General features: G+C 42.8%; 1 protein-coding gene across 2 annotated transcripts in view; it reads left to right on the top strand.

The window, feature by feature from the left end:
- The window catches only part of CD226 (CD226 molecule), a 92,258-nt gene that overhangs the window by 54,103 nt on the left and 13,195 nt on the right, over nt 1-24,960 (top strand). For both annotated transcript variants that reach the window (XM_075921041.2, XM_014572699.4), the window contains exon 3: nt 14,053-14,400. In XM_075921041.2, coding sequence (XP_075777156.2) covers nt 14,053-14,400 — 348 coding nt within the window. The remainder of the gene's footprint in view (nt 1-14,052; nt 14,401-24,960) is intronic.

The raw sequence follows: 24,960 nt of genomic DNA, 5'->3' as shown, positions 1-24,960 counted from the left end.
ATCAGTCAGGGCCTGCATGAAGGAGACTCTCCAACTCCCTTACAATATCTCCCTTCAAAAAACCAGTTCCATGCTTCTCCCACCCACACCCAAGTTCACTCCCAGGTGCCTTCCCAGCAATTGGTTCCCTCTTCCACAGCCCCTCCATTACCTGTGATATCTCCCCCCCCCCCCCAAGCTTTTGCACTGCTTCTAAAGGGCATGGGAAATAGGTTTCTGTATTATAGTTTCAATGAATTATTATTCAGAATTCTGCATAGTTATGCCTAGTGAGGAATCTATTTATCAACAAATATTTCCTGCACCTCTTTTACTGTCTGTGTTCTTACAGACATATTTTGCTGACCAGTATTTGGAAATAGGTATGATTTTATTTTGTTGTTTGGACAAAATATGCAGAATTTTATACTGCAGTATGCAGATTTTTTTAGTTTTTTGCTCGAGTTTTTCCCTAGAAGAAATACAACACACTGGAAATTTTCCTTGCTTAGGATAACTGTAAAACTACATGGGAATCTGGTTTATAGGCTTATAGTATGAAATATAAAGGTTGTTCTAGGCATAGCACTTTCTTAATTTTATGGCTGTTGTCAAATAATATCTTTTTAAATACATCTGGGTATACAACACCAATATTTGTTTTGCCAACTATTATTCCACAGCATTATACTTCGGCAGATTATTATATAAGGCAGTTGTGGAGGGAAGTGGAAAGTGCACAATGGCAACTTTAAAATTATGGAGTTGGGTAACAGGCTGCATAGATCAGACAGTGGGGCACATTGTCCTAGGGCAGTGGTCCCCAACCTTTTCAGGTTGTCGGGCGCCAGGGGGCGTGGCCGTTCGCCCACCGGGCACCAAGCGGTGGGGACACGTGCGCGCCCGGGGGCGGGGCCCCCACCCTCAAGCGCCGCGCGCCCGGGGCCGGCGCCCCCCCGCTGAGTGCTGCGCGCCCGGGGCCGGCGCTCTCCCCCGTAAGCGCCGTGTGCCCGGTGCCGGCGCTCCCCCCGCCAAGCGCCCCCCCCCCCCGCAAGCGCCCGTGCGCCATGTGCTCGGGGCCAGGCCAGCCCCGAGCACCTGGTGGGCGCATTCAAATGCCCCCGTGGGCGCCATGGCGCCCGCGGGCACCGTGTTGGGGACCACGGTCCTAGGGAAATATGCTACATTTTATGAATAATCTGCAGAATGAATCCAGATAGGAGATGAGCAAAGTGTGAGGGGAACTATAAATTGGTGTAACCCCCAAGATTACCTAGATTCCCAGGGCTCTGTCTGCTGGCAGTGCAGGGAGAGGCACTCTGAGTTTGCCTTGGCTCCCCCTCCCTACCAGGGTCAGAGTCTGCCCAGCAACCCATAGGGAGTGAGAGGCCCCTCCCAGGGAGTTCAGGAGGGGAAGGAGGGTCCATTGTTGGGGGGTATCTGGAGCCAGCCAGGGCAAGGGGAGGGGTGGCTGTGTGGGAGCTAGTAAGCCCCAGGCCTTCATGCAGGGTTTTCCTTGAGAACTAGCCTCTAGGGACCTGAAGGCAGGATCCCTCAGCTGGGTTTTATGTCTCCACTGTTGATTCCCAGTTTGTGGAGTTTGCTGGGAGGCTTCCCCTGCCAGGCTGAGTTGGCTCTCCAGCTCCCTGGGTGAGACCAGTCAATGCATGGTCAGCTCTGCTCTGTCTGCTGGTTTGGGGCTTCTGCCTGCTGTGTGTGTGTGTTTCTGAATGCTGGGGTAGGAGGTTATAGTTTGAATTTTGATGCATTTGTGTGGCCTGCACCTTGAGCCTTGCACCCCTTCACGGGGAGGGGAAATTCTGGGACCGAAGCAGCCTGATTGCTGCCTGAAGAGGATCCCTGCCCGAAGAGAGCAGCCCTTTGCAGAGACTGAGTCATCTCTCAACCTGAAGCTCATTCATGGAGTGTGTGAGTGCACCATTTTTTAGTTAGTAAGTCAGGTAATTTGTTTGGTGATTTTATTACCTGCTGCATATTAAACCTGTGGAGGGATTTACTGCCTTCTCCCATGTGTGAGTCATTTGGGCTGTACTGGACCTAGTCAGCCCCACTGCTAAAGCACTGCAGAGAAGAATTTTGTGGTCAAAAGTCATCGAGGGCCCCAACAAAGTATGCGTACCAATGGGACACTAACTTTACAGTTGCTGGGCACCGGGGAACCTAAAAATAGTGTTTTACCCTGTTCTGTTATATTTGTCTCCTGTTTAAAATACTTGTGTTTATTATAGTGTTTGTGTTTGTGCTATTTTCTGGGAGTCTCCAACTATCTGGCAAGTACGTGGGGATTCTCCTGGGTTAGAATTTTCCTCCCAAGCTGCCCTGGTGACCCTGCCAGGAAGGATTGAGGGGGGTGGAGGCACCCTCAAATAAATCCATCAGAAAAAATAAAGTTGAGTGGGTGGTGGGATCCAGAAGAACCCAGCCCTATCCATCAAAACCTGTAAGGAGATTGGCTTTAAAGAAGGTAACCAGGTGGAGAGGGGGCACTACACTGGGATGGTTAGACTTCCAGGATTTCAGTAGGGCACATTGAAAAGAGCTTACCTGTTAAAATTGTTAAACGGTCCCAAATCCTCTTTCTGCTATCTCTAATGATGAATCTTTCATTTGGCTCATTTGTCAACTAAGCAGTGTAATTGAGAATTTAATACTGGTTGTACCTCCCTGGTCCAGCACCTTCAGGACCTGACCCCAGGCCAGTCCTTGATAAGGGATTTTGCCAGACCAGAGGAGGTCATATCTGGCACTTGGTACCTGTCGGACCATGGATGTTGCCAGACCAGGGAATGCCAGTTAACAGAGGTTCAACCTGTATGAGAAAAGGAAAATGGAGATGAAAATGTGTAGTAAAAACCGCTGGTGATGTATGGATTTATCTATCTGGTATTGGAGTATTAGGTACTAACCAAATCCTATATGAAACAATCTGCCTCATATCCACTAAGGAAGAAACCTAGAACATCTGGATGGAATTAAAATAAAATGATTATACAGTACAGATACAAAATTGACATATTTTGTTGATAACTCTAGATTAGCTCAAAGTAATACAAGAATACATTACAAGTATCTTCCTTATGGGCAGAGAAGGGAAAGTGTTTGCAATGAAGGGTGTGTACTGGTTTATGCTAATAAGTAGGCAAAAATAGCTGGAAAATTGTTGTCCGCTATAGGGATTTGAAAAATCTGCAAAAGTAATTTGTGGTGATGCTCTTGCTACCTACCCATAGACAGTGTAAGCACCCTGATACTGACTGATAGTGATGAGCTCAGGTGAGTGTGCCCCACAGCAACCATGTGTGCACTCTTGCTTTGACTGAGATTGCCTGTTGCTAGGCAACACATGTGTTGACTAGCTCCAGCCTGCATCACCCTGCATGAGTGTGCTTGCATGAACATAGCAATAGTAATAATTAAGCTTTCAGCACAGGATCTCAAAGCACTTTGCAAAGGTAAGTGTCATTATCTTCATTCTGTGGAGAATTAAAATGAGACCCATCTGGGAACAGATTTCAAGATACTAGAAGAGAGTCAGGAGAACTATTTATTAGATCCCATTGTGTCTCTAATCAGATATGAAATTTTCCAGCACCATGCAAAGCAAAATCTAAATGTATCCAAAAATACACTAGTCAAAATAGACACAGCATCAAGGTCACAAGAACATGTTATCATTATGCATTTTATTTTCACGGAGTTAGGCTTTGCTCACATTGACAGGATCAATGTTTAGAGTTACTGTAGTTATCTTTCTATATAATTTTTTTAAAAGAGTAACAAGTTAAACTCAAGAATGAATATTAGGTTTACACAAGACTGTAAATCTGGAATTAGTGAAACGTGATAAGCAGTAATAAAGTCCTATATACTGACTGTAAAAGTGAATGAAAAATTAACTAGGAATGGGAAAACCTGAATCATTTGCCAGTGAAGAAATAAAAATTACCTGAGATTTATCAAAGAATGAGAAAAGTATTAGAGGTGGGCAGGAAACACTTTTTTCATCTTGCAAGAATTTTCAAAAATTTTGAAAAGCTTACCAGTGTCGAATCAGAACCAAAAATAGGAATATTAGCATTTTTCAGAAGCTAAAAATCTTTATCAGATTAAAATTATTTTATTTAGATAATTTTGAACCATTTTGTTTTGATTTTGATTTTGTAAATGTTTAAAAACTATATAAATTAATATTTTTCAAATTCAAAACAAAAAGCCATTTCAACTCTAAACCTGGAACTTTTTGTTTCAGGATGTTGAAAATGGTGGAAGGTAAGGATTCCAGTCTAACTTCCTATTTCAGAATTTGAGCTTAGCTGCTCATCCTCTTAAACTAGCAATTCATTTATATTGATTTATATACATTTACATTTTAAAGGCTACCATCCCCAGAAAAATGGCTAGAGGCTTCTAACTCAGAAACAAAAGTAGAGTTCTTCTTTTACATTTCTAGTGGCCACAAATCATAGTAGGGTCCATGGCTGCAAGACACATAAAGACCACAATATAGTTCTGACTGTGACTGAATTCGTTCTAGAATTAAAAGGGGGGAAACTATTATTTATAGAATTTAACACACTCAGCCTACACAAAGCAAGCTGAAAGCAAGAGAAGTATATAGTGAGATATGCTTAGATAAAGGAAAGTTATATGGAGGAGGAGAAGAAGGAGGAGGAAAGAATTGCACTACCACCCATGTCAAGATAAAGAGAGCTAATTAAATGAAACACAAGCTGCAAATGTGCAGATTTTTTTATTGATGTATTGGGGCCATTTCATTAGAAATATATAGACCTGATTCTCTGCTAACTTATATTTTCTGTGGTCACCTACACATAGTATGGGTAAATATTACTATTCAGAATAGTAGCATTTTACACCCACTTTCACAGGTCTCAATGACTGCAGAAAGGGCAATATATTATAAAATAAAACCTATATATAAAATGAGGGAGAAAAAAGTACAGATTAGCATTCTGAAATATATTGTGATTTCCTTGTTGATAATGTTTGTGATGAAATGCTCAGACTCCTACATATTGGAATTTCAGTGCTAAACTTTTTAAAAAAAATATGTTTGGATATTATTTTCATTTTCTTCCTATCCTAGTTATTTTGATGTAATAAATATTAAGTTAATGCAATATCAATTCAGAAGTGTACAATTTTCATGCATACAAGTCTGAAAATTACAGGTGAAAGGCCCACAACCACCTTTACTTATATATATGTATGTGCACGTCCGTGTGTGTATTGCAAGATAGTATATAGCTGATAACTATTGTATATTAGTGGTCCAATGATATAATATGAAGAAATAGCACGCATCATAAAGTCATACATGTAAAGACTGGAAAGGATCATCTAATCTGGTGTAAAGCATGTCATGAACACTTCTCTCAATTACTGTTTGAACTGTATAATGTCTCAGAAAAACGTCCACTCGTGGTGATCTCAGCAAATTGTTCCAAAGATTAACTATCCTCATTGTTTCATAGATTCATAGACTTTAAGGTCAGAAGGGACCATTATGATCATCTAGTCTGACCCCCTGCACAGTGCAGGCCACAGAATCTCAACCTTCCCTCTTAGAATAATCCTCTCACCTATATCAAAGATATTGAAGCATTCAAATACTTTGAAGGACCCAACATGCAGAGAGTCCTTCAGCTGTGATCTGTGCCCAATGCTACAGAGGAAAGCGAAAAACCTCCAGGGCCTCTGCCAATCTACCCTGGAGGAAAATTCCTTCCCGACCCCAAATATGGCGATCAGCTAAACCCTGAGCATGTGGGCAAGACTCACCAGCCAGACACCCAGAAAGTTCCCTATAGCAACTCCTATCATCCCTCCATTGACCTATTTCCAACTGATAATGAATGGTCAATTAGTTACCAAGATCATGTTATTTCATCCAACCATCCCCTTATCATAGAATCATAGAACTGGAAGAGACCCCAGAGGTCGTCAAGTCCAGCCCCCCGCTATAGGCAGGACCAATCCCATCTAAATCAACCCGGCCAGGGCTTTGTCAAGCCGAGACTTAAATACCTCTAGGGATGGAGACTCCACTACTTCCCTAGGTAACCCATTCCAATGCTTCACTACCCTTCTAGTAAAATAGTTTTTCCTAATATCCAATCTGGACCTCTCCCACCACAACTTGAGACCATTGCTCCTTGTTCTGCCATCTGTCACTACTGAGAACAGCCTCTCTCCATCCTCTTTGGAACCTCCCTTCAGGAAGTTGAAGGCTGCTATCAAATACCCCCTCACTCTTCGCTTCTGCAGACTAAACAGACCCAAGTCCCTCAGCCTCTCCTCATAGGTCATATGCTCCAGCCCCCTAATCATTTTGGTTGCCCTCCGCTGGACCCTCTCCAATGCTTCCGCATCCTTTTTGTAGTGGGGGGCCCAGAACTGGACACAATACTCCAGATGTGGCCTCACCAAAGCCGAATAAAGGAGAATAATGACATCTCTGGATCTGCTGGCAATGCTCCTCTTAATGCATCCTAATATGCCATTAGCCTTCTTGGCTACAAGGGCACACTGTTCACTCATATCTAGCTTCTCATCCACTGTAACCCCCAGGTCCTTTTCTGCAGAACTACTACTTAACTGGTTGGTCCCCAGCCTGTAACTATGCTTGGGATTCTTCCGTCCCAAGTGCAGGACTCTACACTTGTCTTTGTTGAATCTCATGAGATTTCTAGTGGCCCAATCCTCCAATTTGTCTAAGTCACTCTGGATCCTATCTCTGCCCTTAAGCGTATCTATCTCTCCCCCCAGCTTAGTGTCATCTGCAAACTTGCTGAGGGTGCAATCTATCCCCTCATCCAGGTCATTAATAAAGATATTGAACAAAACCGGTCCTAGAACCGAACCTTGGGGCACTCCACTAGAAACCGACCGCCATCCTGACATCGAACCGTTGATCACTACCCGCTGGGCCCGGCCTTCTAGCCATCTTTTTATCCATCTTACCGTCCATTTATCCAATCCACATTCCCTTAACTTGCTGGCAAGAATATTGTGGGAGACCGTATCAAAAGCCTTGCTAAAGTCAAGGTATATAACATCCACTGACTTTCCCATGTCCACCGAGCCAGTTACCTCATCATAGAAGCTAATCAGATTGGTCAGGCACGACTTGCCCTTTGTGAATCCATGCTGACTATTCCTGATCACTTTCCTCTCATCCAAGTGTCTCAAAATGGATTCGTTTAGGATCCCTTCCATGATTTTTCCGGGAACCGAGGTAAGACTGACCGGCCTATAGTTCCCTGGATCGTCCTTCTACCCTTTTTTGAAGATGGGCACTACATTTGCCTTTTTCCAATCATCCGGGATTTCTCCCGATCTCCACGACTTTTCAAAGATAATGGCCAAAGGCTCCTCAATGACATTTGCCAACTCCCTCAGTACCCTCGGGTGCATTAAGTCCGGACCCATGGATTTGTGTATGTTTAGCTTTTCTAAATAGTTCCTAACCTGTTCTTTACCCACCAAGGGCTGTCCATCTTCTTCCCATCTTGCGTCACTTAGCACAGAAGTCCAGGAGCCGACCTTGTCCGTGAATACAGAGGCAAAGAAAGCATTGAGTACTTCAGCTTTCCCCACATCCTCTGTCACTAGGTTACCTCCTTCATCCATTAGGGACTGCACACCCTCTCTGATCACCTTCTTCTTGTTGACATGCCTGTAGAAACCTTTCTTGTTATCCTTCACATCCTTAGCCAGTCGTAACTCCATTTGCGCTTTCGCCTTCCTGATAACCCCCCGGCATTCTCGAACTATACATTTAAACTCCTCCCTAGTCATTTGTCCAAGTTTCCACTTTCTGTAAGCTTCCTTTTTGTGCTTAAGTTCACCAAGGATTTCCCCTGTAAGCCAATCCGATCTCCTACCAGGTTTGCCTCTCTTGCTACGCGTCGGGATGGTTTCTTTCTGTGCCTTCAATAAGGCTTCTTTAAAATACTGCCAGCTGTCCTGGACTCCTTTCCCCTTCATGTTAACATCCCAGGGGATTCTTTCCATCAGATCTCTGAGGGAGTCAAAATCTGCTTTTTTGAAGTCCAAGGTGTGTATTTTACTACTCTCTTTCCTTCCTTTGGTCAGGATCCTGAAATCTACCATCTCATGATCACTGCTTCCCAGGTTGTCACCCACCTCTACGTCCCCTCTTAGTTCCTCCCTGTTTGTGAGCAGCAGGTCAAGCTGTGCACGGCCCCTGGTCAGATCCTTCAGCACTTGTATCAAGAAGTTATCCCCAACATTCTCCAAAAACTTCCTGGATTGCCTGTGTACTGCCGTATTGGTTTCCCAACAGATGTCAGGGTGATTCAAGTCCCCCATGAGAACCAGGGCCTGCGATCTGGAAGCTTCGCTCAGTTGTCCGAAGAAAGCCTCATCTACCTCATCCACCTGGTTCGGAGGCCTGTAGCAGATACCAACCACAACATCACTGCTGTTTGCTCCTTTAAACCTGACCCATAGACTTTCAACAAGTTTTTCTCCCTCTTTATACTGGAGTTCAGAGCAATCATAGTGCTCTCTTACATATAGTGCAACTCCTCCTCCTTTTCTCCCCTGCCTATTCTTCCTGAACAATCTATACCCTTTCATGACAGCGCTCCAGTCATGCGAGTCATCCCACCAAGTCTCTGTTATCCCAATTAAATCGTATTTCTTGGTCTGGGCCAGGGCCTCCAGTTCTTCCTGCTCGTTGCCCAGGCTTCTCGCATTAGTGTACAAACACTTCAGGTAACCAGTTGATTGCACTATCTTCTCCATTCGAAACTGGGGTCCTCCTTTCTCGCTCCTTGCTCTATGCATTTCTTCCCGGTATCTGACTTTCCCACTCCCCTCAGGGTTTTGGTCACCGTCCCCCGACGAACCTAGTTTAAAGCCCTCCTCACTAGGTTTGCAAGCCTGCCCGCGAAGATGCTCCTTCCTCTCTTCGTTAGATGGATCCCATCTCTTCCTAACAATCCTTGCGCCCGGAACAGAGTCCCATGGTCGAAGAAACCAAAGCCCTCTCTGCGACACCACCTGCGCAACCACGCATTTACGTCCTCAATTCGACGATCCCTGCCCAGTCCTTTCCCTTCAACAGGGAGGATGGACGAGAACACCACTTGCGCTCCAAATTCTTGGATCCTTCTTCCCAGTGCTACATAATCTGCAGCAACCCGCTCAAGGTCATTCTTGGCCGTATCATTCGTTCCTACATGGAGAAGCAGGAAGGGGTAGCGATCTGAAGGTTTGATCAGCTTGCTAAGCCTCTCAGTGACATCCCGAATGCGAGCTCCCGGTAAGCAGCACACCTCTCGAGATTCCAGGTCCAGACGGCAGAGGGATGGCTCAGTCCCTCTTAGGAGGGAGTCCCCGACCACCACCACCCGTCGTTTCCTTTTGGGGGTGGTGGTCGTGGAACCCCCATCCCTAGGACTACGCATCCCATGCCTTTCAGTAGATGGTGCTCCCTTCTGGTTTCTACCTTGTGAGGTCCCTTCCAGAGCTTTCAGCACTGCAGAGCCTGTGGAGAGAGCTTGAAAGCGATTGCTTACCTCTATAGCATCGGGGGAATCCCGTGCTGGCCTTTTTCCCCTTCTAGAAGTTACATGCTGCCAGTTCTTTTCTTGGTCATGTACTGCCCTCACTGGCTCCTCTGCCTGCCGTGCTTGAAGGATCAATTGCTGCCTTCTATCGAGGAAGTCTTCATCCTCTCTGATCAAGCATAAGGTCGACACTTGGGCCTCCAGTCCTCTAATTTTTTCTTCCAAAATCTCGACCAGCTTGCACTTCGTGCAGATGAAATCTGTTCTTTCTTCTGGGAGGAAGACAAACATGGCACACGCCATGCAGGTAACAACAGCAGACCCATCATCAACCATCGCTGCTGTCCTGGAGAAGGGATTTAAAAAGAAAGACAAGAGAACCTCGCGCCCTTCCCTCTCCCCTTCCCAACTCCCTCTCAAAACTCCGTGTTAGCAATCACCTGTTCGCAAGCTCCTTGGTCGCTTGCCCACTGCCTTATAAAGCCCCTCCCCCTACCAAGGCTCAGCAATCAGCAGAGGCTTCTAGAATTCAAACTTTAATTAGAAGCCAACAGTTTCCACCTGCCAATCACAGCGCAAACTCTATCAAGGGGAGGGGAGGGGGAAAAAAAAAAGCCTCACTCTCAAACACAGGGGAAAATAAATAAATAAAATAAACAAACAAACAAACAAAAAAGAACACACACCAACCCTCACTCACAAACACAAGCTCAGCATACAGCAAGAAAGCCCCAAGCACAACACCCACTTCCCTCAAGACTCCTGTATCTACTTCTCCTCTACCTGGAGAACTCCCCCTCTAAAGCCTCACTCAAATGGGGGGGGGGGGGACAAAAAAAAACAACCAACACCACCACACACCAAACAAACACAAGCTCTGCACACACTAAGAAAGCCCCAATAATAAAACACACTTCCCTCAAGAGTCCTGTATCTGCTTCTCCTTCACCTGGAGAACTCCCTCTCAAAACTCCCTGTTAGCAATCACCTGTTCGCAAGTGTTAAACATTGTTAAAATGTTGCTCTTTATAGTATGAATTTGTCTAGGTCAGGTCCCAGCCATTGAATTTTGTTATACAGTACTGTTGCCCATTAGATTGAAGAGCTCTCTCTCTCTCGCTCTTTCTCTCTCTCTCTTTCATCAATTTATATGCTTAGATAGACTTTGAACAAATCACCCCTTAATCTTTTTTTATAAGCTAAATACATTATTCTTGAGTAGTTTTTAACTATAGGGCATGTTTCCCAATTCTTTAATCATTGTTGTGGCTTTTCTATGAACTATAGCCAGTTTTTAAATATGTTCAGGGGAGTTGACAGCCTCCATGGGCGCCTGGTCAAAGTGTGGGGGGGATGGGGGGGAGGAGAAGGAAGGAAAGAAGCTTCCAGAAGTGGCAGGGCCACAGGCAGAAAAGGCAGGTCTGGGGCAACCAGCCCTCAGAGCCCCATGGCGCAGCTGTAGCTGGGAGCCCCAGGCCCCCTTTCAGTTGCTGGGCTGCTCCTTTTGTTACCCCCATTGTCAGGCCTGAATAGCCTTCCTGAAGTGTGGGCACCACAACTGGAGACAATATTTCCAGTAATGGTTGCAACTGTGTCAAATATATAGTCAATATAACTATTCATTCCTGCTTGATATTCTTACCTTTATACATCCAAGGATCATGCTAATCCTTAGGCCATATCATTGAGCTAGATGCTGCTATTGAGCTAATTGTTGACCATGGCATCCCTCCACCTTTTTCAGAGTCACTGCTTCCCAGTATAGAGTTCCTCAGCCCATAAGTTGGGTCTGCGTTCCTTGTTCCTAGATGTATGCCTTTGAATTAGGCTGTATTAAAACACACATTATTTGCATGTTTTCAGCTTACCCAGCAATACTCTGGGTAAGTATTGCTGGGTATCAATGACTTGTTCTCTTTATTATTTATCACTTTCATGGCCCGCTTCATATGAAATCTCAAAACCATATGAACAATAAATATAGGGATTATATTTATAGAGTGTTACGCTATATGTCAAAGTATCACAATAATTGCCCATTTACAATTACATTTTGAGATTTACTGGGCAATTTTTAATCTACTTAAAATTACATTTATTATTTTGTTTTACTTCACTCTGTCCCATACGTGTTTTAATGATACCAAGAATATGCAGAAGCTTGAGAAATGCACTTTGGGACAAGTTTCTGAAGTGAACAAAAGCTTTCCCCTTAGAATCATAGGCTGGAAGAGACCTCCGGAGGTCATGAGTCCAGCCCCCTCCCTAAAGCAGGAGCAATTTCAACTAAATCATCCCAGCCAGAGCTTTGTCAAGTCAAGATTTAAAAACTTCTAGGGCTGGAGATACCACCACCTCCCTAGGTAACCCATTCCAGCACTTCACCACCCTCCTGGTGAAATAATTTCTCCTAATATCCAATCTAGACCTCCTCCACTGTAATTTGAGACTCTTGCTCCTTGTTCTGCCATCCATCACTACTGAGAATAGCCTCTCTCCATCCTCAGTAAGTTGAAGGCTGCTATCAAATTCTCCCCCCCCCCCACCCCTCTCTTCTGCAGACTAAATAAGCCCAAATCCCTCAGCCTCTCCTCGTAGGTCATGTGCTCCAGCCCCTTAATCATTTTGGTTGCCCTCCACTGGACCCTCTCCAATACATCCACATCCTTTCTGTAGTGGGGGCTCAGAGCTGGATGCAGTACTCCAGATGTGGCTTCACCAGTGCAGAATAAAGGGGAACTTGCTTGGTTTGTTTATAAACAGCTATTTCACTAAAAAAAATAATTCTGGGCTAAGAAACTTCAACAAGAAGGATTTTTTAAAATGAATTTCTTTTTAAAGACATCTGTGTAACTGAGAAGTTGTTTTTTGGGGGGATTTTCTGAGAGCTGACAAGGATGGATTTAATTCATATCGGGAGTAACTGACCTTTTACAGGACAGTCAAATGTTTAGCTATCTTGCAAGATTTTCCTCAGTGGGTGGTGTGAGGGGGTCTGGGTTTATTTGAGGTGCACTAGAGTTGTGCTTGGAAAAACTCGAGTTGATTAACTGGTACCTGATGAATGTAGATTTGGAACCACAGAGTAGGTTGTGGGGTTTTTAGTACATGTGTGGAGGGGTCATCACAGGAAAAGAAAAAAAATGTGACTGAAAACAGACTTTTAGATGTAAAGTGCCATCTCAGTCTTAACTTAATTGTTCAATAAATCCTCAGCCACAACAGCATTATAGTTACAATGTGGGTAACACCTTAAACTAAACATATATTCACATCCTGCACTATGTGGAGTGTTATATATCATATAGTATATGACCATGTCTGTATTTGTAATGTGCTACTGTTTGCAATCATATATATAGTAGCCCAGTGTTTGAGAGTCTGTAAGGCTGAAATGCTGGCTGTACCCTCTAGGGGGCGCTGTTGCCTGAAATGCTGGCTGTTCCCTCTGGGCAGCCTGTGCCGCATGGGGAGTGCGGGGCCCAAACGGCCGCTTGCTCTACTTGCTCCCCCGCGGCGGCCCGGCTGAATGGCGCAGAAGTCAGCCGAGTGCCACGGTGGGAGGCGAAGGGGGGAGGGGCGGTGACGTGCGGTGTGACAGCGGCTCCAGGCCCTGCCCCGCCCCCCTTGCCTCCCGCCGTGGCGCTCGGCTGACTTCTGCACTGCTCAGCCAGGCCACCGCATGGGAGCAAGTGGCGCAAGCGACCGTTTGGGCTCCCCACCCCCCATGCAGCATGGGGAGTGCAGCACCCAAATGGCCATTTGGGCTCCGCGGTCCCCCGAGTTAGAGGCGGGACGGTGAGGAGAAGAGAAAGAGAGAGACAGAGAGAGAGGAAGGAGGCGGGGGTGAGCTTAGAGAGAGAGAGATGGGGGGAGGCAGGAGGAGGAGGAGGAGAGAGAGAGAGAGCGGAGGCTCAGGAGAGAAGACCGACGTGGAGGAGAGACCTGAAAATTCTGTTTTATGACGGGCTAATTGGTTAGTTTTAAAATAAACACAGAACTTCAAACATTCTTCAGTTCTTAGCCCATTTAATTAGATGGGTTAGGGTGACCAGGTAACCTCTTTTAAAAGGGACAATCCTATATTTAAACTTTATTGCAGATCTCTCTACTTTTTTCTTTCAAATGGAAAATTGTCCCACGTTTTCTGTCTTCTCCCACCCCCCGCCCTCCAGTATTGGCAGGTCTTGCTGCTGGCTGGATACCTGCTCACCAGCCACTTGCCTACAATTGATTGCTCTTGAACTTGTTTGAATATGATAAACTTTACCAGATGTCTTGTATTCAGCATACGGAAATACGGTCACCCTATGCAGAGCCATCACTACCAATTCTGCTGCCCGAACACTCCCCATGGGGGGATATCTGGGGAGGGAGGACTGTGTGCAAGGGCTGCTAGGGCAGAAGCTGTGGGGGACAGTGCTGACCTGACGATTATTACTCGTAAATGTGACCTGCACATTGTAAGCATGTTTTGTTTTCTTTTTAATAGATTCTTTCAAGGTCCCCCCTGTGCCACCAGCAAACCACGTGATCACTGAGCCAGGGGAAAATGTAACCCTTAGATGTCCCTTCAGGGTTGGAGGTTTGGTGCAGCAAGTAACATGGGAACGGATAAAAGTGGATCGGAGAGATACCGTAGTCCTGTGCAATTTGTCAGAAGGGAAAACCTACGGCTCAGATTACCAGGAGCATGCCATCATAGACTGCGCCCCTCAGAAGAGCAGCATTCTTGTCCTTCAAAACGTTTCAGCTTATGACTCTGGAATTTATCGCTGCCATTACAGTTTAACTAATGGTGCAAACAAAACCCATGTGATGAGCTTGACTGTCACTAGTGGTAAGTTGAGAAGTGACGGGGCTGATGGTTTCACAAGTGGGAACTCTGTGAATTGCTAATGTCTTCCCCTACACATAAATACTTGTAGTTGCTAAGTGGGCTTCTCGTATGTCATGTGCCAACTAGCCGTGTGTCCTGAATAGTGGGATATGGTGGTTATTGTGGCTTCCACAAAGCTGGGCTGACGGAGCCTGGCTGGTTTTTCAGTGTTACTTTTACAGCTGTCTCAGGGGAGCTGGAGACTGACTATATGGCAGTGAGAGGGGTGATTTGAAATGGGGAACATGAGTGAAAGGCAGTTGCCTAAGGCTGATAAAGGGAGTCTCTAGCTCCATTCAACGTGCATCCTGGGAACTTCCCAAGCGTGCATTCCCTGGAGCAGGGGCACTAGGATAGGTTTCATAGTGGGGCTGCTGAGAGAGCCACTGAATCAAAGTGTGATGGAAACCACTTCAAGCCAGGGAATGCAGCATTCTTAGTCTAGTGCTGGAGTGCGCTATGCTGCGTTCCAGAAGCATGATGCATTTTGAGTTGTAAATATTTGTAATGCTCAAAAGTGCAGTTTGGCTGGAGTGGGAAGATATGAAAAAGTGGCTGTCACAATACACGTTAGGTACTTGTTTCTTTACATTCAGTTGTTTTACAAATGAATATTGTATTGATACCATCCCTATTGTAAAGCTCATGACATGTGCCAGACTGACAGTTGTGCTTGCTGAATCTACTCATTATCCTTGGAACAGTCAAAGCACACACAGAAACAGTGTGGGATCCCCGCATTGCCTTAGGCCTTTCAAGGTAAAAAGATAGCTTGGTCATGCTAGCATCTCCACTAATTGTGCTGATGATGGGGGCATACGGCCACCACCACAAAAATGGAGACCACAAAAATCATTTATTCTAGCCCACTGAAGTAGTTGTGTGATAACAACAAAGCCTGGCTGCTCACTGGCGTTCTAATGGGAAATACGCCATGCTCCATTGTCAAAGTGTGGCGCTAGGCAGGTGCAAAATAAATGTACAGTAAAAAAAAATCAAAATATTTTTTTTTAAATTCTTTTAAGAACTAGTCAATTGTTATACAGTCTTTTCATGCTCAGAAACTATCAATTGAATTCACAGCCAGGAAGAGAAAACAGTGCAAAGTGTTAATTACGATGTATGTGAGATTAAAGAGAATACATGTGGGAATATGGAAACATTTTTCACTGATTTGTTTGTAACAGTCTCTTTCTCTCTAACAGAAAATCTACCCATTGAAAAAAAATTCTTGTGTGTATTTGTAAATTAACTCACTTTTTACTGTATTTTCCATTCTCCTTATACCACAGAAATCCTTTGATGCTACATTCTAAATAATGCTGCTGCAGTTTTGATTTCTACTTTAAATCTGCTTTGAAGGACTCACAACTCATTTTAGGGTGTTTAGAGCATGTTTTGAAAGTATAACTTCGCTTGAGTTTTCCAGATTCCACTTTTCCCATTAATGTTTAAAATCTTGCTGTTAGGTGCTTTTAAAGGTACTGTTTTTTCTTTGTCATAACTAAGCATTCTGGATGTTCCCTTTCTAGGACTAGACAACTTTTTTTTTTAACAGAAATAGTATCTATGACGTAGTCAGAATCCTTTCAGAATGATTACTCCAAAGGGTTTTTGTTAGGTGGTAGAAACAGGAAAATGAACTGGGCATATTAATGTGCATGCCTAATTTGAGGAGTCGATTGTTTAATGGGAGGCAGAAGGGAAAGAAGCTTTTTGAATCTTAAATTTATTTTGACTTTAAAAATGTTTACCTCATGCAATAATAATCAAACTTGTATACCTAAAACTATCAAACAGGCCTGAACCTGATAGTCATTGGGAAATTTTCTAGATACTTCAAGTGCAGTAGTATATATAGACACAACCCCCCCCCCCCCCCCAAAACAAACAAACAAAAACAGTGAAATGGACCAGTCTACCCCTCTTTTAAAACTCTCTCTCCCAACCTGAAAGTTGATTCATAGAATACTAGGACTGGAAGGGACCTTGAGAGGTCATCGAGTCCAGTCCCCTGCCCTCATGGCAGGACCCGGTACTGTCTAGAAGACTATCCCTGATAGACATTTATCTAACCTACTCTTAAGTATCTCCAGAGATAGAGATTCCACAATCTCCCAAGGCAATTTATTCCTGTGTTTAACCACCCTGACAGTTAGGAACTTTTTCCTAATGTCCAACCTAAACCTCCCTTGCTGCAGTTTAAGCCCATTGCTTCTTGTTTTAACCTCAGAGGCCAGGAAGAAGTTTTCTCCCTCCTCCTTGTGACACCTTTTTAAATATCTAAAAACCGCTATCATGTCCCTTCTCAATTTTCTCTTTTCCAAACTAAACAAGCCCAGTTCTTCCAGTCTTCCTTCATAGGTCAGATAGTCAACCTTCTATAGCTTTAAAATCCCTGACAAGTTTTACACTGTCAGTATACATTGATTTCTGTTCTAACCATTCTTGTTTAATGGGGGAAAAAAAGTTGAAAGGCTGTGACTACAGCACAATACAATTCAGTGTCTGCCAAGTCCTCTCCCCCTTAAATATACACACTGAAACATTACATGCAAAACTGTGCACCTGTTATAATAATTAGAGGACATATTTTTATTTAAATGTTTTCCCAATTTTGGGTTTTTTTCAGAAGTGTCACAGTGCACAATGAATGAATGAGAGAATGAGGGAGAAATATTAACTGAGGGGGAAGAGAGAACTGATGTCATTTCTGAACATAATAATGCTAACTGGAAAATATAATACCAACTAAATATACAAGATAATGGGGTCCACATTAGCAGTTACCAATGACACAACAAATCTTGGACTCTTGGTAGATAGTTCTCTGAAAACATATGATCAATATGCTGCATCAATAAAAAAGCTAAAATTATTAGGAACTAGTAGGCATAGAAAATTTTAAAAAAATATCATAATGCCACTATATCAATCCATGGTACAGCCACATCTTGGAAATGGTGTGCAGTTCTGGTTAGCTCATTTAAAAAAAGATATATTAGTATTGTAAAAAATATAGGAGGGGCTTCCGCTGATATTAAAAAGTCTAGGACTATTCAGTATAGGAAGATCTAGTTGAAAGGTGATATGATAAAATCCTGAATCTATAAAATTATGACTCATGTGGAGAAAGTGATTTAGGGAAATATTATTTACCCCTTCATGTAACACAAGAACTAGAGGTCATCAAATGAAATTAACAAGCAGCAGTCTTAAAACATACAAGAGGAAGTACTTCCCACACTGCACAGTCAACCTGTGGAACTCATTGTCAGGGCATGTTGTTAAGGCCAGAAGTATAAGTGGCTTCAAAAAAGATTTAGACAAGTTCCTGGAGGATAGTTAGGGATGTAACTCCATGCTCTGAGAGTCCCTAAGGGTACGTCTTCACTTCCTCCCTAGTTCGAACTAGAGGTGCAAATGTAGCCAACCGAAAAAATGAGGAATAACGTTAGTCAAGCCAAGGGGTTTGATACAAACTAATGAGTCCCGGAGTGCACTTCCTGGTTCAAATCAGCTGGAGAGTGGAATAGTGCGTGGGTGAAATTATGCTAATGAAGTACGGGATATTTAAATAGCATCCCTAGTTCGAACTAGGGAGCAAGTGTAGACATACCCTCGGACACTGACTGCTAGATGGTAGGAATGTGTATGACAGGAGATAAATTGCCCTGTGCTTTTCTGTTCCCTCTGTTGAAACCAGCACTAGCCATTGGTAGAAGACAGGATACTGGACTAGATGGACAATTGTTCTGACCCAATATGGCCATTCTTATGTTAACATTCTGAGAGACATGGGAAGCCAACAAAAACTGCAGCCAAGGTCAAATTTAGTTACAGGGCATCCCCACTATAAGTAGCCCGGGTATACAACCATTGCACATGAAAAGAGCTGATGCTTGTAGAAACTGATACATTATAAATCCTCACATTCCCTGCTCTTAAGTCACGTGCAAAAAAATTGCACAAATGGAAGTCAAGACGCATGAGAAAAAATCCCCGCTTTAGGTTATTTCGCTGTAAGTCCAAGTTTTTTAGAATGTGTCTTGGATTTACAGTGAGGATGGCCTGTTCTGGGCCTGGTTCAGCACTTGTCTTGAAAGAGCCAAGAAAAACAATGTATTGCTAATCATGACTACCTGATGTAACATTTTATGCATTTCCTTTTCATATCCATTTAGTCACCTAGTTTGGCTTGGCTTTCATTTGGGGCTACAGAGCCAAGTAATAGTCCTGGATCTCCTATTTAATTCCTTACCATTTCTTCCTGATCTGGAAGTGGATTAAAACTTTGAGAGGTACAGTACAAATATTGCAGGCAAGAACTGGATATAGAGTTAGTAGAGAGAAGCTTTTGAGTCTAGGAAACGGTGGGGGGAAGGGGGAGGAAAGTAGAATTGTAAGTAGCGATAGAGAGGGATTCAGAGGAAAGATTAGAAATACAGTTTTGCAGAGTCTGAGTTTGATGGTTGACCATTGTAGAGAAAACTTATAGTTTGAAAATTTTGGAGATGGAAAAACTGAACCAGAGGAGCCTCAAACAGGGACAGAGAAATACATATGGGAGTCATTTGCAGAGCTGAAACTATAGAAAAGTTGCCACTTTCCTAAGTGTGCATTTCTTCATCTCTTTCTGCAAACAGAAATCACACCGTGCAGTTCTGATCAAAATAAAGAAGGAAACAAGAAATGTCAGAAAATACACTAAGGGTGGGGAGAGGGGTACAAGAAAGTATTTATACGTTTGTCATTAGAAGACTGCATGCTGCAGCTTGACATTTTATCTGGTTCCTCTGGCCCCAGCAAGGAACTGCCATGACTTGGGGAGAGGCATGCAGCTCAGAATCCCGGTGTAGGACTTATTAGGCAGTCATGCAGCTTAGTCTGTGTCTAGACTGTAGGGTTTTTTCGAAAAAAGTAGACTTTTTTCGAAAAAACTTCACCTGCGTCTAGACTACAGCCGTGTTCTTTTGAAATTAAATCAAAAGAATGCGGCTTTTCTTTCAACAGCGGTACGCCTCATTTCACGAGGAATAACGCCTTTTTTCGAAAGCGCTCTTTCGAAAAAAAGGCGCTGGGTAATGCTAACTGTGCTTTTTCGAAAGAGAGCATCCAGACTGCCTGTGTGCTCTCTTTCGAAAAAGGCTTGCAGTCTACATGTAGCCAAAGAGGGAATCTTAGTTTATTGTTGTTATACCAGTGTAGATCTGCTCTATTTTGTTTTAGACATTTTGTTTTAAAGATGGTTCTTGGTTAAAAGGAAACAAAAGACAGACCACATTAAAAGACCACAAAGGGGGAAGTAATCATGAAGGGTACATCTAGACTACAAGCCTCTTTCGAAAGAGATTGTCTAGACAGCCATGCAGCTTTCGAAAAAGCGATCCGCTTTTTCAAAAGAGAGCACCCAGGCAATCTGGATGCTCTCTTTCGAAAAAGCCCTGTTTGCATTCAAGAACGCCTTTTTTGGAAAGAGCTCTTTCAAAAAAAGGCGTTCTTCTTTGTAAAATGAGGTTTACCACTGTCGAAAAAAATGCTGTGTTCTTTTAATTTAATTTCAAAATAATGTGACATCAGTCTAGATCAGGGGTCTCCAAACTACGGCCCGCGGACCGGATGCGGCCCGCGAGGCCCTCTCATCCGGCCCATGGAGACCTTTTTGTCTACGGAAAAAAAATTACGGAAATTTACGTGTACCCTGCCAAGATCAGCCGCCGCAGTTTCAGCAGCGGTTTTCTGACTTGGATTCAAAGGCAGAAGAAGTGAGATTGTTTCAAAACCCATTTGAAGCAGATGTGGCCAGTTGCCCAGATGAACTGCAGCTGGAAGTCATTGAGTTGCAAGCAAATGACCTCCTTAGGGACAAGTTCAAAATAGGACTGGTGGGTTTTTACCAGTTTTTGCCCAAGGAAGACTTTCCTAATGTCAAAACTTTTGCATCAAGGTACTTTTCAATCTTTGGAACAACATACCTGTGTGAACAAACATTTTCAAGAATGAAATACGTGAAGAACAATTTGAGAACAAACTTGTCCGATGATAATCTCAGGTCACTGTTGATGTTAGGGACAACAAATCTAAAGCCAGAAATGTCTGCTATTTTGGCATCCAGGAAACAATTTCACCATTCACACTAATACAGGTGTTCATGTGTAGTGTATCAATGTGTTATTAAATAATAACTGAATAAAATAATATTAAATAAATAATTAAAAACAACATCCATGTTTTGATTGTTTTTTATTTGGACCTCAAGTGTGTAGTCGGCCCCCGAACTGCTGTTTGATAGTTAATGCGGCCCTCGGGCTGAAAAGTTTGGAGACCCCTGGTCTAGATGCAGGTGAAATTTTTTTTAAAAAAAGGCCACTTTAAAAAAACAAAACCCTGTAGTCTAGACATACCCGAAGAGACCTTAAGCTGGCCAGGGGCACTGCTGGTTGTATATTCATAAGTAGCTTAAAGTGAGGTTCAACTTTGAAAAGTGCCTGTATAATCATAATTGAAGTGCATATTTATTGTCTCACTGATTTCCTAATCATTAGAAGTAAAATTTGCCGTCTTTCAAATGTAATGTGTCTTGGACTACATCTGTGCTTGGAATTGGGGTGTGATTTTTCCAACTCATGTAGACATATACTAGCTCTGATTGAATGAGTGTGCTAAATATAGTAGTGTAGCTTGGGACAGTGGCAGTAGCAAAATGGTTTAGCTGCCTGAAGTACAAACCCACCTGGACCTCATCGGTATATATTTGGCATAGCTTGCCCATGTGAACTGCTGTTATTTTTAACCTCAGTTTGCAAGTAAGATGTTGTTTAAAACTAGTAATGCAGAACCTTATTTCTCGGTTTGGGAACCAAGCTTTATTCTTTATGGCTAACAGTAAACCTTTTGTAACTGAGAATTAGTTGTTAAATCTTTTACAATGCTTGAGCCAGAAAAGCATAAATCTAGTTCATTTTCCTATAGGTGTGTTAATTCTGCTGTGTGAACTGTAGTAAAAAGGAATAAAATTAGAGCAAGCAGCTAGGACTGGGGATATTCATGTGGATCTGTTGAATTAAAAAGTTGTCACTTTATTTAGTTACTTTAAGAAGAAAAACCTCATTTTAAGAGGATTTCATGCCACAAGTCATTCTTCTTTGGTTATCTGTAAACACTTTAGAAAGTTGAATAATATTTTGGGATGCGAGTATTTATTTATATAATTAATAAATAATTACTGCATAGCCTCTGGATGAGAACACCCCCTTTAAAACAGAAGGCAAAGTATTCGTATCAGTGAAATAGTTTGTGTCCACTAAGAAGCAGTTGTCCCCCCCCCCCAAATTATTGCCACTTGCATTGCTTCCATTATCTGTTAAACTAAATAATAGTGGGCCATGAAATTGTAGCCCATGTATTGTATCATATCTGTGCCTGGAGACTTGGTTTAACTGCAGTAGCATGCGTAAGTTTCAGTGATGATTGATCTCCCAAACACTTAAATACCACAAACACCTTGAAACCACTTGTATTGTTTTTGCAAAGTGTGAAATCTAAAAGTCCAAATGTAGTACAACTCAGAAATGTTGTTTTTTCTGAAGCAGCAGTGTATTATAGAATCTGTATCTTTTCCATTTGCAAAGACTGTAGGGCATTTGCTATTATATAAATCTGTTGTAGGACACAGGGAAAGTATGATCCTCATGTTAAGTACCTTTTTTTTAACTCTTGAAAGCTCACAAGATATCATTAAATTGGAGAAGTTGCTGCCAATTTTTTGTTTGGTATAGTAGTTAAAATTAGTGTTTTAATTTCATAAATCTTTGCACTCATTATGTCTGAGTACAACTTAAGGTACTTGCAGTAGATTTCATTGGAGCACTAAATAATTTTAAACTAAAGAATTAAATCTCTCTGGCTCCTATAAGTCCTGTTGCCACAATGTCTTGCTAAATATGATCATATCATGAAAATAGATACTGGCAATAGTTATCCTTTTAAATACCTCCATTAATCTGCACTTGGTTTTAATAAGAGCTGCAGTTAATGCTATTCCCCTGTCGCTGACTGTGACCAAAACATCTAAATTTTGTGTAATAGCTTTGCATCTAGGTAATAAGTACTTTCCACCTGAACACATAAGCAACCATTCATTCACTGACTCTCCTGTCTGTTTTTTAATTTCCCTTATAAAAAGAAAATTCTTTAGTATAAATTGTATTGCTTGCCTTTTTTTACAGACAAACTGACAGGTGAATTTACTGAAACTAGATTTGTAGTCTCCTTTAAATCTCTAACCTTTAGTCAGATTTTGGCATTTACTGAGTTACTCTGCATGATCTAAAATGCTTATATTACTGTAACTAGTTAAAAGTGATTTGAGCTGAATTAGGGCTAGAGAAAAAATCTAAATTTGTCAAGTACAAACACACACACACCCGACTTCAAATGAGAAAAGAAAAATGAGTTGCTAGGTGTTACTTTACATCTAAAGCAGAATCTGTAGATTTTTGTTATCCAAGCTACTAAAAGTTTTATTGGATCTTAAGATTTCCACTTATGCCAGATGAGTTTTTGATGCATGTCCAAGTAAAGAGAAATGTATCAGAATATATGAGAAACTTACTGTTGTTAGTACTTGAATAAAAGCCCATCATTTCCAAACACAGCAGCTCTACTTTTGACTGAAAGGAGTTTCCATCTCCATTAGCTGTCAAATAGCCATAGAACTCTTTCCAGACTACTGGCCACCTCAGAATACTGTTGGGTATTACCCAATACCTTTGGGGAATGGCCATGATCCTTGTGGTAGTGAAAGCGTCAGGACACCAGAGGGCTCAGGCTGCTGGACCATTGAGAGGGGAAAAACCAGGAAGATGATGGGTTGGATCAGTGCCCTTGAGCACAGCTTGTTCTTCCCCCGTTGTCTACCTTACATAGGAACACACATCCCTTCCTCTGCTTGCCCACCCTCTCTTACTGCGTGATCCTGACCTTTGTCTCATTCTGGCAGCAGCAGGGAAGGGTGTAAGGGAGGTTCATACAATCGCTGTGGCAACAATAGTATGGGGACAGGGTAAAACCAACATGTAGCCAGAAGGGGTGGGAAGCAGGAGGTACAGTGTACAATCAGTTTGGACTCTCTTCTGGCTCCTCTGGTGAGATGTGAGGAGATGGTACTAGGAGTATGCCATCTGCAGCAAGCTGAGAGAAAGATTTGAGAGGGCAGAATGGTTATTGTAGGAAGACAGGAGTGATGAGAGAGGAGCGGAGTGGAATTAGTTCTTTTCCCTCACCTTAGATTCCTAGATGAAATAAGTGTGTCTGTAGGATTTTTAAGAGTTAACAAAGCCTGTTTCCCCAAGCATGAACGTGTGTGTGTGTTGCTTCCTTTCTCTTTCTCATTTGCCCATCAAGCAGTTCCAGCAGCATATAGTTATCATACTGTACGTATCATTCCAGCGAGGCATATAGCGAGCTCCTTACAGTGTAATACAAGCCTCTTATTTGGTCACAATGCACTGTAACTGTCCAGGTTTCCTTCTCAGAGTCGCTGTCAGCATGTTGAAGGTTGAAAGACTTCACCCATGAAATTACCAGAATTCTGGTGTGAAGAAAATATCAACACTGTTTGCTGTCCAACGCTTAGAGGAAATGGGCTCTGGCTGTTAGAACAGATATAATAGTCTCCTACCCACCTAGCTCCTTCCATCAGAAAACTGGTATTAAAGGGACAAGTGACAAGTCTCTGACTTGTCAATATTGTTTCTGTGAAATCTTGAATCTTAAAAGGTCAGCTGTTACGGGAGGGTTTGGTACATTTATGAAAACAAAAGCAGCAGGCGAGCATAATTCACTTCAACTGAGAAAAGGTGAAAGGGGTTCTAGGCACCATTTTTGCTTCTATAGAATGTTTTTATCCAATTTTAATGAGCTAGCTGGTAATCGCAATGTTCAAATTACCATAAATCAGATATGAGCGCAGTCTGGTAACACCGGTGCCAGAACTCCCCTAAGTTTTTGAGGGCAGTTTTCTGGATGGGATCTACCTTACAGGGATAGAAATCAATTCAGAAGTGTAGGCTGGATCTGCATCAAGCTCTTTCCTGAAGTTTGAGGGGATTGGTATCCAATGTTTTGGCACAGATAATAATGAAATGCTCTATTTTATCAAAGCAGCTAATGTATGAATATGTTTGAACTGTTCCATACAGGTCAATGTTTTGTTTGTTTCTGTAATTGCCTAAGGTACTTGGAAAATTCTTCTGATTTAAAGACTGATAAGGGCCGAAAAACTTGCCGGTCTCCTTGGCAAGGTGGGTGAGGGTTTGCTCCATGTTCTAAGAAGGGACGGGTCTCAGGCCAAAGGGGCAGGTCTGGGAGCAGTCTGCCGTCAGTACTGGCCGTTAGTGATGGAAGCGGCCAGAAGCCCTGGGCCCTTTTGAATCACAGAGACCCCAAAGCAGTTGCCCCCTTTCTCCTCCTCACCCCTCCGTCAGCAGGCCTAAGACTGATTAATGCCGTGTAATATCT

The sequence above is a fragment of the Pelodiscus sinensis genome, chromosome 2 (genome assembly GCF_052426305.1).
Source record: "Pelodiscus sinensis isolate ZL-2025 chromosome 2, ASM5242630v1, whole genome shotgun sequence".
NCBI classification, from domain to species: Eukaryota; Metazoa; Chordata; order Testudines; family Trionychidae; genus Pelodiscus; species Pelodiscus sinensis.
This window is presented reverse-complemented; position numbering and strand designations above follow the sequence as displayed.